Below are 20,940 nucleotides of genomic sequence, written 5' to 3' on the forward strand. Positions count from 1 at the left end.
CTATAAGTTAAGAAGGAGTAGTGGACAGAAACTGATCTGAAGCTCAAAAATTATCTGTTATTGAACAAAACTCCCCTCTTCCAAACATGTATGACACTGGTACTTTGCAGCTCTGCTCAGAAGAGCTGCAGGAACAGATACATTCCAGTGTAACAGGTTAACAGACAGTGAGATACTGCACCAACACAGTGAAATTATTTTCCAAAGTGTTTTGTAATGTAGAGAACAAATTCTGAAAAAATAAAATAGTCCAAGTCCTTCTATCAAATTCTGAAGATATTTTCTCACAATGAGGATTTAGAAAATCTGGATCTCAACATGTACACAAGTGCAATATGAGCCTCTGTGGAAAGTGGAAATCTTACAGGAGGTGGGAAGGCTCTGATGCTTCCAAAGGACTCAACAGTAAGGGTGTTGATATTCTGCAGCATACTTTCACTGCATAGTGTCATATTTCTTTCTTTAATTAAAGTTGTTTTCATATTTTTATGTTCTAGAAATCTGAATTCACCCACCCACAAATTCTGAGTGCCTTCATAATTTAAAAACATCATTTGAATCTACATAGATTGTATTTTGCCAACCAATTTACTGCCCACATCTGTATTTTAACAGAGCTGTATATAGAACTTAAGCCAAGGAAATTATACAAAAGTATTAAAGTATATATTTAAATTTTGCATGAATATTTATTCTATATAGAATTGCAATTGCTGAAAGCAAGTTGCTTCTTTTTAAGCCTTTGACTTTGAAAATAAACGAATTGAATGTCAATTTAGCATACAGTATGAACATTCACTATGAATAATCAGTAATGTTCTATAATTGTATATGAAAATAAGTTAATGGCAGTTTCAGCTTTCTAGCTGGATAACGATTCATTTTAACCATCCATTACCATCAGATTACACCTTGTTTTACATATTTCAATAGAAGCTTTCTTCTGGTTATTTTACAAATTATATATGCAAATTATGCATTAAATAATTGATAAAGCACCTTGTCTTGCTTGTAGCTATAAAGGATGCTTTTCTTCACAAATATATTTAGGCAGTAGTTCTTTTCACAGCAAGATTTTTGCATAGTATTTTAAAAGATATTTAAACTCCTGCTGTGATGAGGGTTTATTTAGAAATACCAAATATAATTTAGTAACCTGATTTATGAAGCAATTTATACAATAAAGTGAAATAGCATTGTAGAAGAATTTCATTGCATAGGGATACTAATCTTCTCTGAAAATCCCAAACCCTGTAACCCTTGGGCAACTCTGTATTATTACAGCCTATGATAGGACAAAGTATATCATGGTAATTAGCCGTCCTATTTTATTAATGCTTTATAAAGCTGTTAGAGGTTAATGCTGCAGTTATTTTTTCCTACTGCCCAATTTCATACATAATACTTGGTAACAAGGGGAAATAGAGTCATTAATCTCTTACTAGACATGTGGTAAATGGTGTAATGGAATATTAAGTATTATGCATTATTTACAATTTTATGTATGTATGTAGGTATACAAAAACATCTATAACAAGAATATTTTAATTTTAAATATTCCAGGATCTATCCCTTAACCTGTTGTATAAAAGTGCCAGTGTTTTAAATGTTACGTCCCTCTTTTCTTCATTTTTAATCTAACAATTAACATATGCTCAAGTATTCATGTAAAAAGACTTTTTGAAATAAAATTGGATATTGGCAGACACGTTAGATCCACAATATCTTACATACTTAACCCTTGTGTTTCCTAACCTCGTAAGTACTACATTAGTAAGTTATAAACAATCCTTTCTCTCCTTTAAAGACATGCACAATATGAAAGCAAATTTGAAAAAAATTCTCTCCTTTTCAAGCTGTGAGATTTAAACAAATGAAAAAAACTTTCATGATTGAAAAGATTGGAGAGCTCATGATACTGTGTGGGCACTTAGAAACAAGAATCATTTCAGTGTCTGTAAATTAATATAACACAATACAACACTTAAGCCCAGAGTAACTTCCCCTGACAAGACTGAGATCATCAGAGAGAACTCCAATAGTCACTAGTGAGAAAGAGGCACCTTCATATTGATCTTACAGCACATCAGTCTTCCTCTGAAGGATCTCAATCTTAAATGCATGCATTTCAAAGGTCTCCATTTTCCTCCAGAAAGAAAGGATCTATCTGCCACTAAACACAGAAAATGCTGACGAGATGCTCACTAGAGGTCTGAAAAGAGCTACAGATGAGCCCTCAGAGCTGTCAGTTTTCACCCTTGTGCTGCAATGCTTCACAAACACCCTGGGAAACAGCAGTCTTTGGAAAGCAGTAGATGTGTAAATGGAAATTATAATTTCCAGAATTTGGAATTTCTCTTTATAAAGGACACAAACAGATAACACTATAAAAAGCAATGTTAGTGAGTTTTCCTTAAAAATTCTTCTCTTGTCTCTGCTGTTTTTTTGGAATTTATTAGCTGAGTGTCAGAACAGTGCAAACAATATCCCACAGTCTTATTCAAAACACCTGCAAACAACTACTGAGTGCCCCAGAAGAAAAGCCCAAAGGATGCCAATATTTCCCCATCTGCTTTACTTGTTTTAGGTGGCAGTGAGACCAATTAAAAAGAGACATTTATGTTACATTTATTTTTCCAGTGCCTTTAAATTCATGCTTCTTGAAAGGGCACAGGTTTTTTGAATTCTGCAGAACAAATCTACTTTCCAGCTGATTTTTTTTTTTTTTTTGTAATTATAGGGTCTCTCTATCTTAGCATTCAATTTTGTTTCTATCACTATTTTTAAATACAGCTTCATGTAATATTTAAAATATTCACAGCAAAAACCAGACTGAATATTGAGAGCACTTAGAACCAAAATATTCAAACCTAGGATCTTTTGATAACAACTTACTGCAATTACTTGGGTAGCTTGTTTTTCATCATGTTTACTGGTGATCAATCCCATCATGATACAAAGTTTCTTAAATTAATGAACACATGAGATGCTATATTTAATTAATGCAAACTAATGTAGATTAGAGCGTAATAGATAGGCTGAGATAGATTTGACATTGTATAGTCAGGATCTTTTACATTTGAAACTGACAACTGTCAGAACAATGAATAATGAACAGCATTTTTCATTATTTGATTCTGACACAGTATGTAATAAATAGCATGTAAAATCCAAATTCAGTAAGAAATGATTTTTCACATAGGAAGACTCAATACAATACAAGCCAAAAAAACCCCCCAAAAAACAAAAAGCCCCCAGAATTTTTAGTGGGAATTTCTCCATTGCATGTACATTTTGAAAATAATAATATGGAACTCTTACATAGGTTTTCAGTAATTCTAAAATAATTTTGGAAAAATATGCAAAAAATGTATTGCATAATAAAATTTAAAAAAACAAAGAGATAACTTGAATTTAAATATAATAACCAGAAAATGGTGTTTACATTATAAGAAGACATACATTTCCCTACAAAAATGGAGTAAGTAGCAATAATTTTTCGTTTTATATCTTCAACTTGAGATGACCTTCAGCAGTTGTCATATCTGTTTGTTAATTTGGTTGCAGATTGGTTTGCAGCTGATTTCTAAATATTGATATATTGATCAAAATATAAAGGTACTTAAATAAATTGGTTTTTGCTAAGTTATAAGAATAAAACAGTCAGAAAATTGTGCTATTAAATGCAACTATTTACTCCAATATTGTCCTTCTTAGGAAAATACTTTTTCATTAAATGAAGAACAAAATTGGACTAGTCTTCATATTGCTTCTGTCAAAGTACATTTACTAGTAGTCAAACATCAAGAAGATGACATTTTCAGTTTATTTAAGACATGAGGAATGTATAAGCAACACATTTTAATCCTAAAATTTTAAAATTTATGTTATGATGTCCTAAGCCATTTTTTATCTTTTACTCAACAACAAAATAAATAATGACTGCTGTCATTCTTTCTTACACAGAATTAGCAATGTAATCCCATTTTGGTATTAATCACTGCAGTTCCAACACCATGTGCCATTAATTCAACTTAATGTGCTGCAACCAATCAATACTTAGTCTGTAAACTCATTTGTACTTTGGCTCTACATCACAAAAGTAATTGTTGTAAAGTAGCCCTTTTTATCATCTTCAGGGTGAAGAACTGTTTAGGAAAACTCTGTAACTCAAGTTTCAGAAGATGCATTAATCTTCCACTAAAACAATGATCTTCAAAGTATTTAATGTGGGTTTTTCCAGTATTCTAAAATATATTTTTCAATAATACTAGAGAAGACTGAAATTGCTTTTGTGAAGTAAAAGAGTTTTTTACTTGGTGAATACTTACAGAATTTGCACTTCATAAAGCACCATAATTCACACACTCTGCTTTGCACAGTGAGGTTAGGTCACTCAGTATTCAGTCATTACTATGAAATGTTAACATGGTTCAATATGAAGACCATATGTTTAATAGAATCACTCTGGCTTCACGTGTTGATCATTGTCACTGTTTCAGACTGTGGACAGTGACAGTTCCCTGCAGTTTGCTCTGTCACTTGGCAAGTGCATTTTGACATGACCACACTCAGGAAATCAGATCTACCAAGCACTTCATCCTCACTGCTGCCTTCCTCTCCTAGCATTACTGCACTGGCAGATTTGCACACACTACTAAACTGTACAATTATTTCCATTTTTCACCTGATATGATGTGTCTCACCTCCCTGAACTTCCTTGGCATTTACTGGGAGCTTGGTGCATTGCTGTGCCGTGTCCTCCTGCTGGTGAGGAGCTGTGGCAGTGAGAGGCTGCCCTGTGACTGCATCAAGTGGGTGGTGGTATTGGGGGCTTCTGGGGCAGTCTGCTCTCCTAACTCTTCTCTGTTTCTGGGCTGCAGAGGGCACAAAGATTTGCAGGGGTGCCAAGTAGCACATCTGCAGTTATGGCCCTGCCTTTCCAGTATGCTGTGAACTGGTGTCCCAAAGTCCTGTACTCACTTGTTAACCTTTGCACATAGCATGACTAGCAGTAACTGTCTGGTATGTAGACTTTAAGAGATAAAATACAAGGATCTTCTATTTGACTATGGCTTTATAAGAACTATGGCTGCCCAATTATGGTCCTTGCAGCTCACTTTTTAGGGCTTTCCTTCTCTTGGATGTACAAGATTCTCCTACACAATCTCTCTGCTGTAGAGGTAATGCTCAAGACATTTAGAGATGATAATCAACCTCTGATAGATTTTCTGGACAGAAATATATCCATGAAAACATTCATAGAAGATATAGCAATGAAAACTCTATTTTTATTTAATCAGTCAGGATGCAAACTACAATTATAGCAGTTTTAGAAAGGCCAAAGCTATTAGGGACACAAAGTCCACAGGTTTTCATGTTAGAATGAGTGATGACAGCAAGATGGATCTGTGGGAATATAGCATATATATGAGAATAACAAAATTGGGTAGACTAAATTTACAAATAATCAGATGGACACCAACAGATGTAACTGGATTTGCTTTCCCTAAGCAGTTTCATAAAATACATCTCTGCCCTTGTTTCTCTGAGAGATCAACTGCAGATGACCAAGGATAAATATACTGACTGAATTTGGCCAGTGTTTGTGGCAGCTTAGAGCCATGCAAACTGCCTGTCCCATGTACTTCTGCACAGTTCACTCTTTCACACTTTTGCCAAGTGCAAGGTATGGATGAACCAGGAGCATATTTTACTTAAATTATCCTTCCCATCCTTTTCCCACTTTTTTGCATAAATAAATCACAATTCAACTGCCTCTGGCTCACTGTTAAAGGGTACTGCTTAGCAGGACTATCTGGCAAAACCCTAACATGGCATGTTTCCTTCAGGTGCACCAAAGAAGAAAAAAAGATCAAAGCAAAACCAAATAAACAAAATCACAAAAACCCCACAAACCAACAAAAACCTACATAAAGAAACAAACAAACTAAACCAACACCATGAAAGAAAAAAAATTCCCCCTAAGTAAACAAAAAAACAAACCAAAACAAAAAACAGCAGCAAACTCCCCTTGTTTCCTGGGGAGTGATACAACATATAATGAATTTTCTTTCCAATATAGAGGCACCTTCATCTGAAAAAGTCATGCTTTGCTGCCTGACTCTTTAAAAAGAACTGCAGATCTGAGAGAAAGCACCCAGGAATCCAAGCAGGTCCAGAAGGAGGAGAGTGAGCTGTTACTGTACACGACTGAAATACTGAAATACCGTTCTGCATTCCATGAAAAATTATCAGCAATGTTATTATCATTGGTAACACTGGTAACATTTTCTACATAAATCCTAACACCCTGGTGCCACTGTGAAATGCTTTTTACAGCTGCTTGCAGGTTCTGCTTGGGAGGAAGAGCTATGGGAAAGCTACAGGTCCTGGGATGCACAGGGTATGCTCTCATGGCATTTGTCATGATGATATTTGCATTCAATTTACCCCCATAAGCCAAAAAGCCAAAAATAAGTCTTCTGCTTTATAAAGAGAGAACATTAAAAAGATCTAACATACAAAAATGGTGAAAGGTGTTAGTATATAATTTATCTTTTAAAAAAGAGAGCTAATTGGCATCAATGAAAACAATAATATCCATTCTTATAATTTCTCTGGAGCCAAATCTGCAATTATCTTTTCTGTCTACATAAGTATGGGCAAGATAAATGGCTAAATACTTAAATCTTACAGTAAAAAAGCATTAGAATACATTTGAATCCAACTTTTTAATATTTTATTATTATAATTTTAAAAACTTTGTATATGTGAAAATAATGGTAAAAATAATAATGTAAGTCTCAGATTTGTGCTGGAATGTTAGAAAGTTAGACATAATAATAAAGTTTCATAAGTCAAAACTCAAAGAAAAGAATAAATAATTTTCATTTGAGGTAAACAGTAGAATGCCTCATAATAATTTCTTCCACAGCCTGTCTTACTTCCACTTTCTGTAACTGCATGTGGTGTTTGACAGCATGTGCTCTGAGACCATAAGCAGAGATCACACAGCTCCCAGAAGTACCTTATAAATGATGAAATAATAACCCATTCAGACACAGACACCAAAGAGATGGATCAACTTTTTCTGCTACACCTTGCATAAAAAAGAGTTCCTTTTGAGTGCCACACCATCGATGTGCAATATTTAAAGCAGAAAATTGTCATACCTCTTTTGTTCCAGCAAGCATACCAAAAACTCACTTTGCATTAAACAATGCACAACAGAAACACAAAGAAAAAAACACATCCCCTAGGCATCAGCTTTCAAGACACTCATTCTCTGCACTTGCTGAATAGCACACGAGGCAAACACAGCATAGGTTTCACTTCATTGAGTTCACCACTATTACATGAGGAATTAATTTATCAGAATACGTCTTAGCCATTGCATTAACACTTTCAATGAGTTTTGTGTGAATGCTGGTCTAACCACTGGCTTTTTTGTTTTTTGGGGTTTTTTGTTGTTGTTGTTGGTTTTGGTTTTTTGTTTATTTGTTTGGTTTTGTTTATTTGTTTGCTTTGGGGGGTGGGGGGGGTTGGGCTAAGGGGCTCTAAGTTTTCAAAATTCAAAAATATCTTCTTTTTCATGATTCAAGACTGGCCTAATTAATGGAGAAAGAGCTCTCAGGATATTAGATTGCCAGCTCAGAGAAAGTGATGCTCCAAAAACCTAACAACCTCAAAATCCCATAGATAGCATTTTGATTTTAGCTTTACACTTTACACAGGGAAAAGGTGTAAAGGGACCAAACAGATGTCATTCCAGAGTGCACTATGCAATGAGGGGAAGTTGATGTTGTGATCTCCATCTTCCTGAGAAGCTGGGGATTACACCAGTTCTTAACTCCTGCTGTGCAAGACTGGAAAGAGGCACCAGACATAGTGTGGCAAGATGAGGGAAGAATTCAGCTTTGATAATGAGTGAAGGGAACAAAAAAGATCACAAAGTATAAATTTAGATACAGAAAATTCTCAGATATCTTCACTGTCCCCAGTATTGAATTAATGAAGTCTATATGGCACCATTCTGCCTGGATTTCCTAGCTTGCCATGTGTCTGAATTCTAAATTCAATATACAAAGGTAACATATAAAACACAGATGTAGGTTTCTACATACCATATTTTTTAGAGTTTACACCACCATATTCTGCTTTCCACCCTCAGTAAAATATTTTAAGTGACAATTGAAAGCATAATGACCATTTTATGAGCATAACATCCTAACATCTCTCTCTTTGATTTGTATATTTACAGGGATTCCAGAGGATATATGCAGTCACTAAAAACAAGGGTATAAACAACTTACAGACAGAATTTTTGTGGTTGCTGTCTTTGCTGGGCAACATCTTGACTCCTCTTGATTTCAGTTCAATCGCTTTTTTTACTGAGAAGATAAGAAAAGAGCAGATAATTATTATTAAGCATCATTAAATGGATATTTAGCTGCAAAATCATGCATTAAAATAATGCAAAGCTATAGAGGTAACCTACAGCAGGTTGGAATAACTGCAGCTGCAGTTATATTCCAAAAAACTTTTGGTTTATTTATTTATACAAAAAACCAACCATTTATCATATTTTAGAACATGTAATTTTTAAACAGATATTATCAGGATTGGAACTATTTTGAATTCATGTTTGTTTATGTTCAAAGAAAAGAACAGCCTGTCCTAATTACAGATATGGATTTCTTGTTTTTGCCATTCCATATAAGAAGATCCTAAACATTAAAAAAAATATTTCTTAAATAAAATGTACAGAACATTATCAACACATATTCAAGGACTACAAGCTTTCAATGTGATATTCACACCTGCTTTTATTTGATTCACTTTTCATCAGGAGTCATGTTTTTAGTTCTGTTTCCCAACGAGATTAACACAGTGTGTTACATTATTTGGCTCACCTAAACCCTTTTGAATCTCCAGGATAATTTCAACTAAATTAGAAAGAAGAAAGAGAGTAAGAGCTCTCACAGGGGAAAAGTTTTGTGAGAAAGAACAGATGCATCAGAGGTTTAATATCTTTTTTCTCTGTTTAGTCAGCTGAATGGCTGATAAACTCCCAATCTATCCCTATTAAGCAGTTTGGGCACCATAGGTGGGACCAGGAGCCAAGTAGGAAGAGACATGAGATGACAGCAGTGTAGCTATACATTGGAAGACATGGGGTAGAACTTTAATTGTAATGGTAAGAGGAAAGGATACAAATATAGGACAACTTCATAGCATATTAATTAGTTTTGTGGGAACAAAGCTAGCAATAGAAAGTAAAATCAGATGTAGAAAATAATTGTGGAACAAGCATGAACAATTCAAAACTATTGTGTCAAAAAAAAATAGCAATTGCAAAATAGCAGATGACTGACTCTGTATCAGATTGCTAATGACAACATCAAGAAGCATGTCAGTTACCAAAAATTGCAAAAAACCTGTAATCCTTCCCTTATTCATATTAAACACTTTTTTCCTAGTCCTTGAAGGGTCTAATAATCTCAAAATGCACTTATTTATTCAAGATACAAACAGAAACAAGAATTCAACTCAAACATTTCTTATATGGCAGCAATTAGTACCTCACAGTATATAAATTTATACTATTTGTATATGTTATACATTTTGTCATTATATGGTATAAATTTTTTAATTACTAATATATGCACTGATCTGTATGCATATATTTCTAAGAAGTGGGGTTGTAGAAAGCAAGTTGTCTTTAAATATTGCATTGAAAATCATGATTCCATTATATTTATTTCTATATTGCAACTTCAGAGCGAATGTGGCTTTTCTTGACTACTGAAATTGAGCAAGTACTGCAGAAAGTACATTCTTTGCTATGTGCAAGTGCAGTCATTCTTGCCTAAACCCAGAATACAGGTGTTCAAATGATGAAAGATCATTGAAACACAATTGTAGCTGAGTAGTGTGAAATGGTCATGATAGCAGTGAGGTGTTTTCTTCTAAGGCAAGAACTGTATATTATACAGTGACAACAATATAGACAATAAGACTAATGTCCCCAAGGTCTTTTGGAAGGGCAAAGTTCGTGGATATGGTTTTATTGGGATTATTTTCTATAGGTATGAAAATCTCTATCAGGTGACACCTTATGTTCAGTTTTTCAGGCTGTGTAACAAGTCTGTTAAAATAATTTTATATTTAATGGGAAGTAACACGATTCTTGCAGAGAATATTTGGGATATTGTCTGGATTTGTGGTCCCTCTGCCAGTGTAAATTTCTCAATTTATTAATATCTGTGTTATGTAAAACATGTGAGCAGATCTTTGAGGATTCAGAACCCATATTGCTTACATGGATAAGTAATAACAATATTGAGTTATTAGATGAATGCACAGAAAAAAAGAACTATATTCTCCTTCTCTTTGTGCTGTGACGCTGTTTTAGAGTAAAAATTACAATTATCACTCAAATTCCTCGGGACATTTCATTCTTAAGGGTCTTTGTTATATATATTTAAAGCACATTTCATGAATGAGGAAAAATTATACCCACCAGTTTTATTTGAAATACAGAGATCACAAATTGAAACAAGAGGTTTTGACTTGATATATGAGAAGCTTTTTGACTTTCATGTACTGAAACAGGTCCTTCAGTTTCTATCCTTGGATTTTTTTCATATGTCAAGAAAATGCATTCTGTATCTCACTGAAAGGACATTAGGGAGGGGATTCACGAATCTAAGTGTATGTTTTATGAAGAGAAATATCTAACTCAAGGGGGTGATTCATCCTCTTCTAAGACACAATGAATCCTCCTCTGGAGATGCCTTTTACTCTCCATAAAACATAACAGAAACCTGTAATACTTGGAGAAGCTAGATCCCTGCATTATAGACAGTAAACATTAGGTGGAACAAGCCTTTATGCCTAGAAAACTTCAACAGCCAAATGGAATTATCCAGGAGACATATGGATCTAAGAGGTTCAATAGAATAGTTTGATATTTAAAAAGCAAACTTTTGCCTCTTTTATACTTGAGTGTGAAAGTTTTCACATGTGCCCTATATGTTGTTTTATTGTAGTTTTAAAAGGTATTAAGCAAGCATAGTCTCTAAAATAAAAACTGTTCAACATTTGAAAAAGAAACAGACTACTGCACACTGTGGTTTGAGTACAACACCTCTGGTAAATAAAAAAAATACTCTAAACTGATGTTTTATAACAATTTTAATCCCATTTCAATACCTTTGCTGAGACACATCTCTTAAACTTCCCCATCGCACCTTCATTGAAAAGGTTTTCCTTTTTAATGATTTCAAAGATGATTTCCCATTTAACATCACAAAAAGAGGAATAGGTTTACATTAATGATATCAGAATTGAACAATCCTTTACAGCTTTTAAGTGATTTACTGAATGACTGTCTGAAATCTGCATAGCTTTCTTCTGTCTTCACTTAAACATTGTTAAGCTTACTGTACTAGCTCATTTCACCTTTTCTGTTCATCATTGTTTCAATTTTGGAGATGAGTTACTTATTCAGGGAGGAGGGCAGAGAGCTGAGCTGGAAGTCCACAACAATCTTATCAGCATACTGGAAAGCAATAGTGATATTCCTTAAACTTTTGTCATGGCTGAAATAAACTCAGCCATGAAATGAATATATACCTGGTCTTATCTGAATGGATAATTAAAATAAAACTTTCAGGTTGTAAATCTTCATTCAAATCTACTCTGATTTCCATGCAGATCATAGTTTCTGACGTATTTGAACATGTGTGAAGAAAATACATTTTACCCCAAACTTTGGTGACACAATATATTTTTCCCCAATTACCCAAATACATGAATATCTTGCTGATTTTTCTTCCTGCATGAAATGACCTCCAAGACCTCAAATACTGGCTACCACTCAAAGCTAAAATATTCTGACATCATCTGCTGGTACTTCCTCAAGCTGCTCTGCTGCTGCTCTGCTGAGTTCAGCTTTTGGCTGCCCTTCACAGCAAATTTTTCCTAAGTACAGATATTTGAAGGTGAAGAAGAACAGCATATTGCCAATATCTGGTAATCACAAGAAGCACCTTTCCTGTCCAGTCTGAAGCTCTTTGTCACTATAAGGAATATGTAGAGATATATTTGAACAGTTCTCTGGTTTTGTTACAGTACAGAAAAAAACCCAAACATTTTTGGTATTTTTAACATACAGTACATACCTTTTACAAAGATTTAGACTTTGCTTTAAATATTTTGCAGACTCCAGTCAAAAACAGTGATGTGTTTCCAAGAACCATCATAGGATTATTCTTAAAGGAACTTAGGGAATGTATCTCAGAACAGTGCAGGATTCATCAATTTCCTTTTGCTTTAGTTTCACTATTCTGATTTTCTTCAGTTTAAGTAATTCTGTTGTAAACAAAATATTTTCTTAATTCAGATTAAAAATTCCACTCCAGTGCTGTCTTTGCTCTGCTCTAGTGCCTAATCTTTCCGTGTTCTCCAAAGACACTATTATGAGAATATTACTGGGTTTTTTGGCATGGAATAAATAACCTACAGTTTCACATTTGGCAGCATCAGTGCTCTCTCCAAATTACATTTATGAATGAAACATTTCTTTCTTTTTACTCAAAGTCATGTGGGACCAGTAAACAGGTCATTATCTGTTTCTAGGTTTTCTTCTGCTTCACTATGGCCTGTTGTACAACAAATTCTTTCTAAAAGTTTAGTATTTATGAAAATAAGAAAAAAGCAGTCATTCTCAATCTTACTATTTACTTCAGTTTATGGAGGGAATTCTATAATAATTTTATTGATAAAATTATTCTCTGTTTCTCTATTCCCTGCCTGAAGAGTATTCCATCTAATACGCTCTCCAAGTGTTTCTCTCATTAACAGCTTTCAAAATCTCCCCTACTAATCGGTATTATAACTCCAGAGAGCTTCACAGCAGGCACAAATGTTCTACTATATGGTCTGACTACTATGAACCTGTAAAAGCTGTAGGTTCATGATCAGTTGGCTTCCTTGTTCCATCAATTCAGCAAAGTACTGCCTGTCACTATCAGACCTTCCACCTGCTCCCTGTGCTGGAAATCCCTGCATGCAGTACTAGTGAATAAATAGCACCAAGATAAATTGGTGTCACAATAGATTTTTACACAAATCTTTCTCATTCTCTTTGTATAAGCTGACACAGGTTGTGCAGCTTTAAAAAGGAGCACAGCCATTTGTTTTCTATTAACCTTCTCTGTGTCTCCTTGCTGGCCTCTTGCCCTGATGGACTGCCTTAGCTACTTTGTGCTTTCAGTGTATGATATATCATAATAAAACCAGTCCAGCAGGCATCAAGTCTTCAGTGACTGCAGATATTCTCCACAGTTCTGAAAAATTGTACCAACGCAATTTACTCTATGAATATACAGTGTTGCAGAACACACTGGGTAGTAGCTTGTAGGAGCTGTCTCTAAAAATAAATCATAAAATGAGAACCACTCAGTTCTTTGTTTGAATGTCACTTCAAACATTATCTTTCAAATATTTCTGGGGAGGATAACACCATGCCAAGCAATGGCTGAAGTCTGAACTGCTGTTACTAAATTGGCTTCTTCTTAGTGCTGATATCATGAGGCAGCTACATCTGAGCCTGTTCAGCACCATACTTAAGAAAGAAGTATTACTGTGGCAGTATTGGACTACATATTTAACCATGGTTCTATTAACCACAGAACAGAATGGTCAAGAAAGATAGTGGATTATCTCCTTCTTGATGTTTTCATATCAAGACTAGTTTACTCTCTAGATAATAAAATTTAACAAAATATGAATTATTGTCTCAGTTCTATTTAAAGGAAAAGTCCATTCAGCACTGCTTAAGAGCTAGAAAATAACAGGTTTTTCTGGCTCTTGATTTTATCAATTGCTTTTACTAATTTTCTTTCTAAATTTACTCTGAGTAATAATTCTAAATGAAACCCCTGACTAAAAGTACCATGCATAGAGGAAACACTGCAAATTCTTTTCATTTATTTAAAACATATTTTCCAGACAGACAGGCATTTATAGGCAGACATAGTGAATGATGAAAATTCATTGAAGCAACTAGCAATTGCAAGTTGATTTACATGATTTCACTCATGGTTTTCCATTAGTATACATTTATTTCAGCAGCCTCTATTATATTCTTTGTTTGAATTCAGGATTATCTATTTGTCAAATCCTGAATTACTGAATGTAGTTAAAAACAACACATAGATAACTTGTGGTACATAGTTATCAAAATACCTAATACCATCTTGAACCTCTCTATACACTGGCCAAAAATAGAATACTTTACTTGAAACATTCTGCAGCAGAGGCCTGAGTTACTGTAAAAATAAACCCAGCCATTAATCATGTTTTGCTTTGGGCTTTCCTATTCTGTTCTATTTCTAAAAATTTTAAAATAAATATTTTAATCAAGCAGATCAGTTTTAGCTGTATAGATAAAGATATTGTGGGGTTCTTTCCTGTGGAAAAGAAAACAAAAAAAATACTAAAAAAAACAAACCTTCTATTGTTCTGGTAATAAGCAAAAGCTAAACACGCATTCTGTAGGTGCTTTAAATATGCAAAAAAGCAGGGAATTCTGTATGACATCTTTTAAGTCATTCAGTGTATACTGGTACACTTTGTTTCTGGGAAGTGCTATGTTTTCATCTCCTAGTTAGCCTGGTAATGATACTTCACCTCTGGGCAATTTTTGCATTTATGAGGCACTGGCATAAGACAAATCATATGCTCTGCAACTCCCACTGAATATGCAAAGGGTATTCATGTATTAGCATAGGTGAGGGTAGAGGGATTTAAAAAAAAAAACGTTCATAACTAAATGACAGTAATATCTTTCCCCCCATGGCAATGTCACCAAGGAACAAGGCAGAACAAGAATTGTATCCAATGATATCTACTGTGAGAGCTTGTATAAGTAGTTTTTCGTGACCATCTTAAAAATGGGGCACTAAATATTGCTAAAAATGCAAGTCAGAAATATCTGAAAAAAATGCTGAACAAATAAATTAGTTATGCATAGCTTTAAATCTAATTGGTAGTTCCAACGTTTTAATGAAATAAATTATAATAATTCTGTTTGCCTCATAAAAGATCAAACAAAGAAAAGAAAATTAAATTGACTGTTTGTTAGTTTTAGTTTTCACTGATTGGAAAAGGCCAAGTTACAATAATAATATAAGTATGGTAAGATCATAATAAATATGGTGTTAATTTAATGTGAGGGAGAAAGAGTAATTAACGGATCTGTATGCTAACTATATAAAAAGTCTGATAATCTGAATTCTTACTAGGGAAAGAAAAAAGTTTCTTATCCCACTGTTGCTCAAAGAGGTGTGTTATGCTGCCTCCCATAATTGCTTTCGAAAACCAGTGACTAGATGTGGTAGGTTAGTGTCAGGTTTAACATCAGATGAAGATTAAACTCCAAATAAGCCACTCCCCTTCCCCTCACCCTTTCCAGTAAGAGAAGTATAAAGACAGACACTATGGATTGAGATAACAAAAAGAAAAAAAAAAAAAACAAAAAACAATGGAATAAGGAACACACAGTAACAGCAATGATATCAATAACAAAAATATCAAAAAAGAGAAGGTGCTTTACACACTGGAGGAGTTCACCACCTTGCCTTAGTTCCTTGTGCTGCTGGGACAAAGACAGGAGGGTGGACCTTCCCCATAGGTCACACCCCTGCAGCCCCTGGGACAAGGAAAAGATGGTGGCTGCTTCCTTTGGCTGATTCTCCCTGTCCCTGGGCCCAGGATAACTGAAACCATCTGAAAGCCAGACAGTCTGTGAATGCCACACTGCCAGTCCAGAAGCTGGACTTGATTCCACACGGCTGATTCTGGCACTGGTGCTGCACCACCCTGGCTCTGCTGGGGCTTTGACTCCACGACACAGCAGTCCCACTTCTGTCTGCACCATGTCTTGGAGACACAGTGTCTCCATCCACATCCCAGAGAAACAGGAGCTGCAGCAGCAGAGGACGATGCCAACAGAGTTGGTCTCAACAACCTCCCCAATGGAGAGGCAAAATGAGGTGCTTCTGGGGGTGCACTCAACCTTTTCTGGCCCCCAAAACCACCCCCCACCAATGATATGGTTGTTATAGAGCAGCAACCTGGCCCTCCCCACACTGTCCTGCAGCCAGGACAGTAAGGCAGTAAAAAGCTCATCTGTGCACACACAGAGGAGCACAGGGATATGTCAGTGCATGGGTGAGACAAATGCCACCTCAGCCTGGCCTTTCCCCAACCACCCTAGATCCATCATCACCAGTGCAGAAGAAATGCAATGGGTCCTGGGCAAGTGGGGAAACCAACACAGAAACCCAGCCTCTACTCCAGCCTCCCCTGGGCTGTCCCTGGTGATACCCAGACCCAAGAGCTGGAGCACAGCTCCCTCTAGGAGCTCTCCAGTCACTTCAGAGACCCAGGAGGGCCCTTCTCAGAGATACAGAGCTCATTGTGGAGTAAAAGGGAGGACATTTTAGTATTGCATAAAGCTAATTATGGAGTATTTAGGGAAGGAACCAACATTGGGGAAAGGGATTAATTAAATTGGCTTGGGAAGGAACAGGTATGCAAAAAACCAGGAATAATGGCAGAGGATGGTTGCATGTAAGCAGGGATTGGTCATTGTGCTTGTATGACCTTGCCCTGTGTAGAGGCCCTATCTGCAGTGTCTTTCAGGACTGAGGAATTCAAGTCCTTTTTAGTCTAATTCCCAGTGAAACCACAAGGGGTGTGTGAGATCAGGTATAAAAATGCCAAAAAATATTTGTATATTGAGTTAGAGTGGCAGCTTTTTTGGGGAGATAGGGGTGCTGCAGAGCAGGCTTCTGTGAAGAGCTCCTTCATGTCCAATAGGACCAAAACCAGATGATCCTAAGACTGACCTGCCAAAGGCCAAGGCTGAGCCCAGCAGTGATGGTATAAGATATTTAAGAAGGAAAAAAAGTCACTGTGCAGCATTAATAGCAGCCAGAGAAAGGCATGGGAATATGTGAAGGTTGAGCCTGTTTTGCCCATGACACTAACTGGTGAGTGATATTTTGCTGTCAATGCTCAATGCATTTTTTTACTTGTCCTGGTGAGGTCGAGGGGTAAATGACTGATATGGTGGGCACCAGGCATCCAGCCAACATCAACCCACCACAGTCCTTATGATGCAATTTGCAAATGGACAAACTACCTCTTTTGTGGAATATATTGTGATTTTGTTTTGCAAATAGCATTTACACCTGACAGCTACCGCAAAAATCTATATGAGGACTCTCAAACACAATAACTTACTATCTTGCAAAGCACAAAGGCTGCTTTCATTTAATATCTGAGGACTGCAATTAAAATTTCTGACTTTTCTATTTCCCTAAAACAATGAACTATTGTTCTTGTGCAGCACATTGATACATCTTCACTGCACATGCACAAATGAACCAAACAAGAGTCACAAAGAGAGTCTGACTTTAAACAACTATTCTTTCTAGCAAGCAGCAACAGGAGAAAGTAGTCTAAGTAACATTAGAAAGTACAGAATGCCCTGAGGACAGTTGCACAAGATTTAGAATTTCTGGGAAATTAAAACAATCGCAAAGATTCCTTCACTTTGGTCTGGTAATGGGGACTCATCTATTAGTAAAGTGAGTGTTAAATGGTTCCATTAAAAAGTCTATACACTTACTTTACAGTCTCAAAGATAAGATAGCTCAATATATCAACATATCGATCCCAACTACATGTGTGCATTCTGGAGCAGTCTGTTTAAACTATTTGGAATAGTTGCCCATAAGCAAAATGTTTCTTGGAGGTCTCAGAGTCGTATAGACAGCAATGCAGGATTTGCTCCTGAGAACAAATACAAGGATTGTGTCTGGAGACAATCAGATATTGGAGGCATCCTTTCACTGCTAGGTTTTGTGCCTGAAAACAAAGTCATGGATGTCACAAGACTTAGGGTTTTTTTGTTTCATGATCAGTTCAAATAATTATTTAAACTGAGAGAAGTACCTAAGATGGAAATACCTGTCAAGGCTGTTGAATTTTGGCAGAAATAAATTTTGAAAACAAAAACATAAGAGAGAAGCTCAAAGAGCTGGGACATTTTAACCTGGAGAGGAGAAGGCTTGGAGGGATCAGGGGTGCATGTTATTGGTGTGCATTAATACCTGTGAGATGAGAGTGTAAAGAAGGTGGAACCAGAGTCTTCGTGATGATATCCATTCACAAGATGGGAAGCAATAAGAACAAATTGAAACTCAGGAAATTCCACTTACAAACAAATGAAAATCTTCTTACTCTGAGGTAAACTAGCATTGGCTAGCAGAGCCTTTAATCTCGGAGATATTCAAAACCCACCAGACACAGTCCTGGGCAGCTTGCCTTAGGTTAGGTTCTTAGAGAAGGACACTGGACTAGATGAGCTCCAGGTCTCTTCCAACCCCTTCTATTGTGCAATTTGTGGTACTAGTAGACTATTCTAGCTAAAAATATTGTTACTTTTGCTTAGTTTTCAAATACACGTAAAATTACTAATGCTGTTTAATAAAAAGGATTTAATGAAGCTGTTAGATTAACCTGATTTTTATACCACTATGAAAATTAATCCTATGGGTCTTGAAATTTTTCTCCTTTTTTTAACATAGTCTATGTTTATCTCACTAACATAGGAATTTATTTATTGCAATATTGAGCCTGATAAGATAGATAGCTATGTAATTCATGATCTCTCATGAAATTCAGAAATCTTTGTATTAAATACAGTAAATTCTATAAAACTGCAATTCAAATGAAATATTTAAATTAAGACAGGACATTTCTGTAATTGTAAGAATTTGTATTGCAATAAGATGCTTCAGCATGTCATTCAAGGTATATTCTACATCAGGAAAATTTATACTTATGCACAATATATGATGCATTATGAAGATCAAGAGAGACACATCTGAAATAAGAATCTCCCAAAATTTTAGTTTTCTGGTGCATCAGCAGGATGAATCATATTGCTTTTGTGGACCTCAATCAACAGGCTTAAGACACAGAGTTAACATAAGCAGTGCATTTACACTCATAGTCCCCAGCAGTGGTATTATATATGCATCCTTGGTAAACCATGGAAAAAAATAAGTTGTAAGTACAAAGGATCAGATACTTACGCTGTTGCCAAAATGAAATGAAATTTCAGATTTTTCTTTTTTTCTGAAATATTCAAAATATTTTTTAAATTAAAAGAACTATATATATTTAATGCTTTTGCTGCACATGCATGCCCTAGTCACCAGAAACACATACTTGTTGCAATGTATTTGTCATTTTGAAAATGATAGAGGTCCCACAGTTTCAGGGAGAAAATACAAATGTCTAAACTTCTAAAGGATTTGATGCTGTGGGGGGCAAAATGGTGAAACAGCTTATGTAAGTGCAGAATTTATAAGCACTGATAAATTAAGCTTTTCTCTTTTCAAGAAAACTATCATGTCCTTCATCTTGAGTAATGATTTATAAAATACAAAAATCAATAAAGAATCCATTCTAAAAAATTGCATTTTTAAAAGTATCTACATGAACATAAGTTAAAATGACAGCAACACTGACATCCTCTTGTCTTCTTTCGAAGTTGTAAATGCAAATATATGCAGGAGCCTGAAATATAATCTGTACTATACTGTGGTTGAGTCAAATTTCCAAACAATGAATGTAGCTTCTGGAAAAGTGTTAGATTTTGAATAATGAAGGAAGACAATGTTTAGACAGGAGCCTGCCTTTGTGTGGAATTGACTTTCTGCAAGCTGCATTTGAGGTATGTTTTTAAAGCAAAGATGAGACTGACTGAAAAGAAATTTATTGTAAGAAAACTGAGCAAGCAAATACATATTTAGAGCAAACTGCATTGTGAAGCACACATACTTTTTCTGAAAGTAAATCCCTAGAGACCTCTGCTCACACAAGGAAAACAGATATTCAGTGTAAGAGCAGTAGTAATATAGTAATAAAAAGAGCCAGCTTTTTACTGTGACTGTGATATTTAAACATAATTATCAAATTCCACAACCACTTTAGAAAGTTAAGGGTTTTTTAGGCATGCTTTTATAGGTTTCCTACCTTGAAACTGAGCATTAAATCCCTTTCGTCGGTGATTGCTGTCAGATGTAAAATGGAGTCGTAACCAGTTCTTACTGCTGATGACTGGAGAAGGTAGATTCATACCACTCAACCTGGAAAAAGAAAAAATCTAATATTAAAAAAAATTCCTGTATATACCACTTAAAAGAGAAACCCCTCCCCCAAACCTCAAAATACACAATGATTCATTGTCATCTAATCTTAATGTATTACCAGTTAAGTAACTGTTATATTGAGAGAAATTTAAGAGGGTTTTTTTTTTCTCATTACAGCTATCCATTTTATTATTAAAATTTGATTTTTATTATTAAAATATTATTAAATTGTATTTCCAAACTATTTTTTCATTAATTAAAGAAGAAAAGTAGCCTTCTGAGAGTGTGTGCACACAAATGTAGGTGTGCATGCATGTGTCAAAATATTCAGCCTATTCAGTTATGACAAGATCTCATCATCTGACTGCCTGCTGTGGTCATTACCTCACAGGAAATCAAATCTCAAGCATTAAGAAGCGTTAAATAAGGGTTATGGACACTAGCTAAAAGTTTGGGTGGTAAATTATTGGTACATAGCTATACTAATAGAACTTACTTTGTGCTTATTAAGTCCAACCCACATTTAATTTTTAAAAAAGAGAAGTCTAAGCACAACTGAGTTCAGGCTACCCGACTTGCATAAACTGTGGGTGTGAAGAAAGAGCACTTTTCTAATTAAGTCCTTTTTCTAAAATAACTTTTCTAATGCAGGCAACAAGGCCTTGGACCACACTGGATGATTCAATTGTCATTCATTACA

At 35.3% G+C, this 20,940-nt stretch overlaps 1 protein-coding gene across 1 annotated transcript in view; it reads right to left on the reverse strand.

Moving 5' to 3' along the window:
• Window positions 1–20,940, reverse strand: part of CSMD1 (CUB and Sushi multiple domains 1) — a 1,041,152-nt gene that overhangs the window by 350,319 nt on the left and 669,893 nt on the right. The window contains 2 exon segments of the mRNA XM_079329059.1: window positions 8,316–8,393; window positions 20,125–20,237. Of these exon segments, the coding sequence (XP_079185185.1) occupies window positions 8,316–8,393; window positions 20,125–20,237 (191 nt within the window).

Source organism: Erithacus rubecula, assembly GCF_903797595.1.
Source record: "Erithacus rubecula genome assembly, chromosome: 2".
In the NCBI taxonomy this organism is placed as follows: Eukaryota; Metazoa; Chordata; class Aves; order Passeriformes; family Muscicapidae; genus Erithacus; species Erithacus rubecula.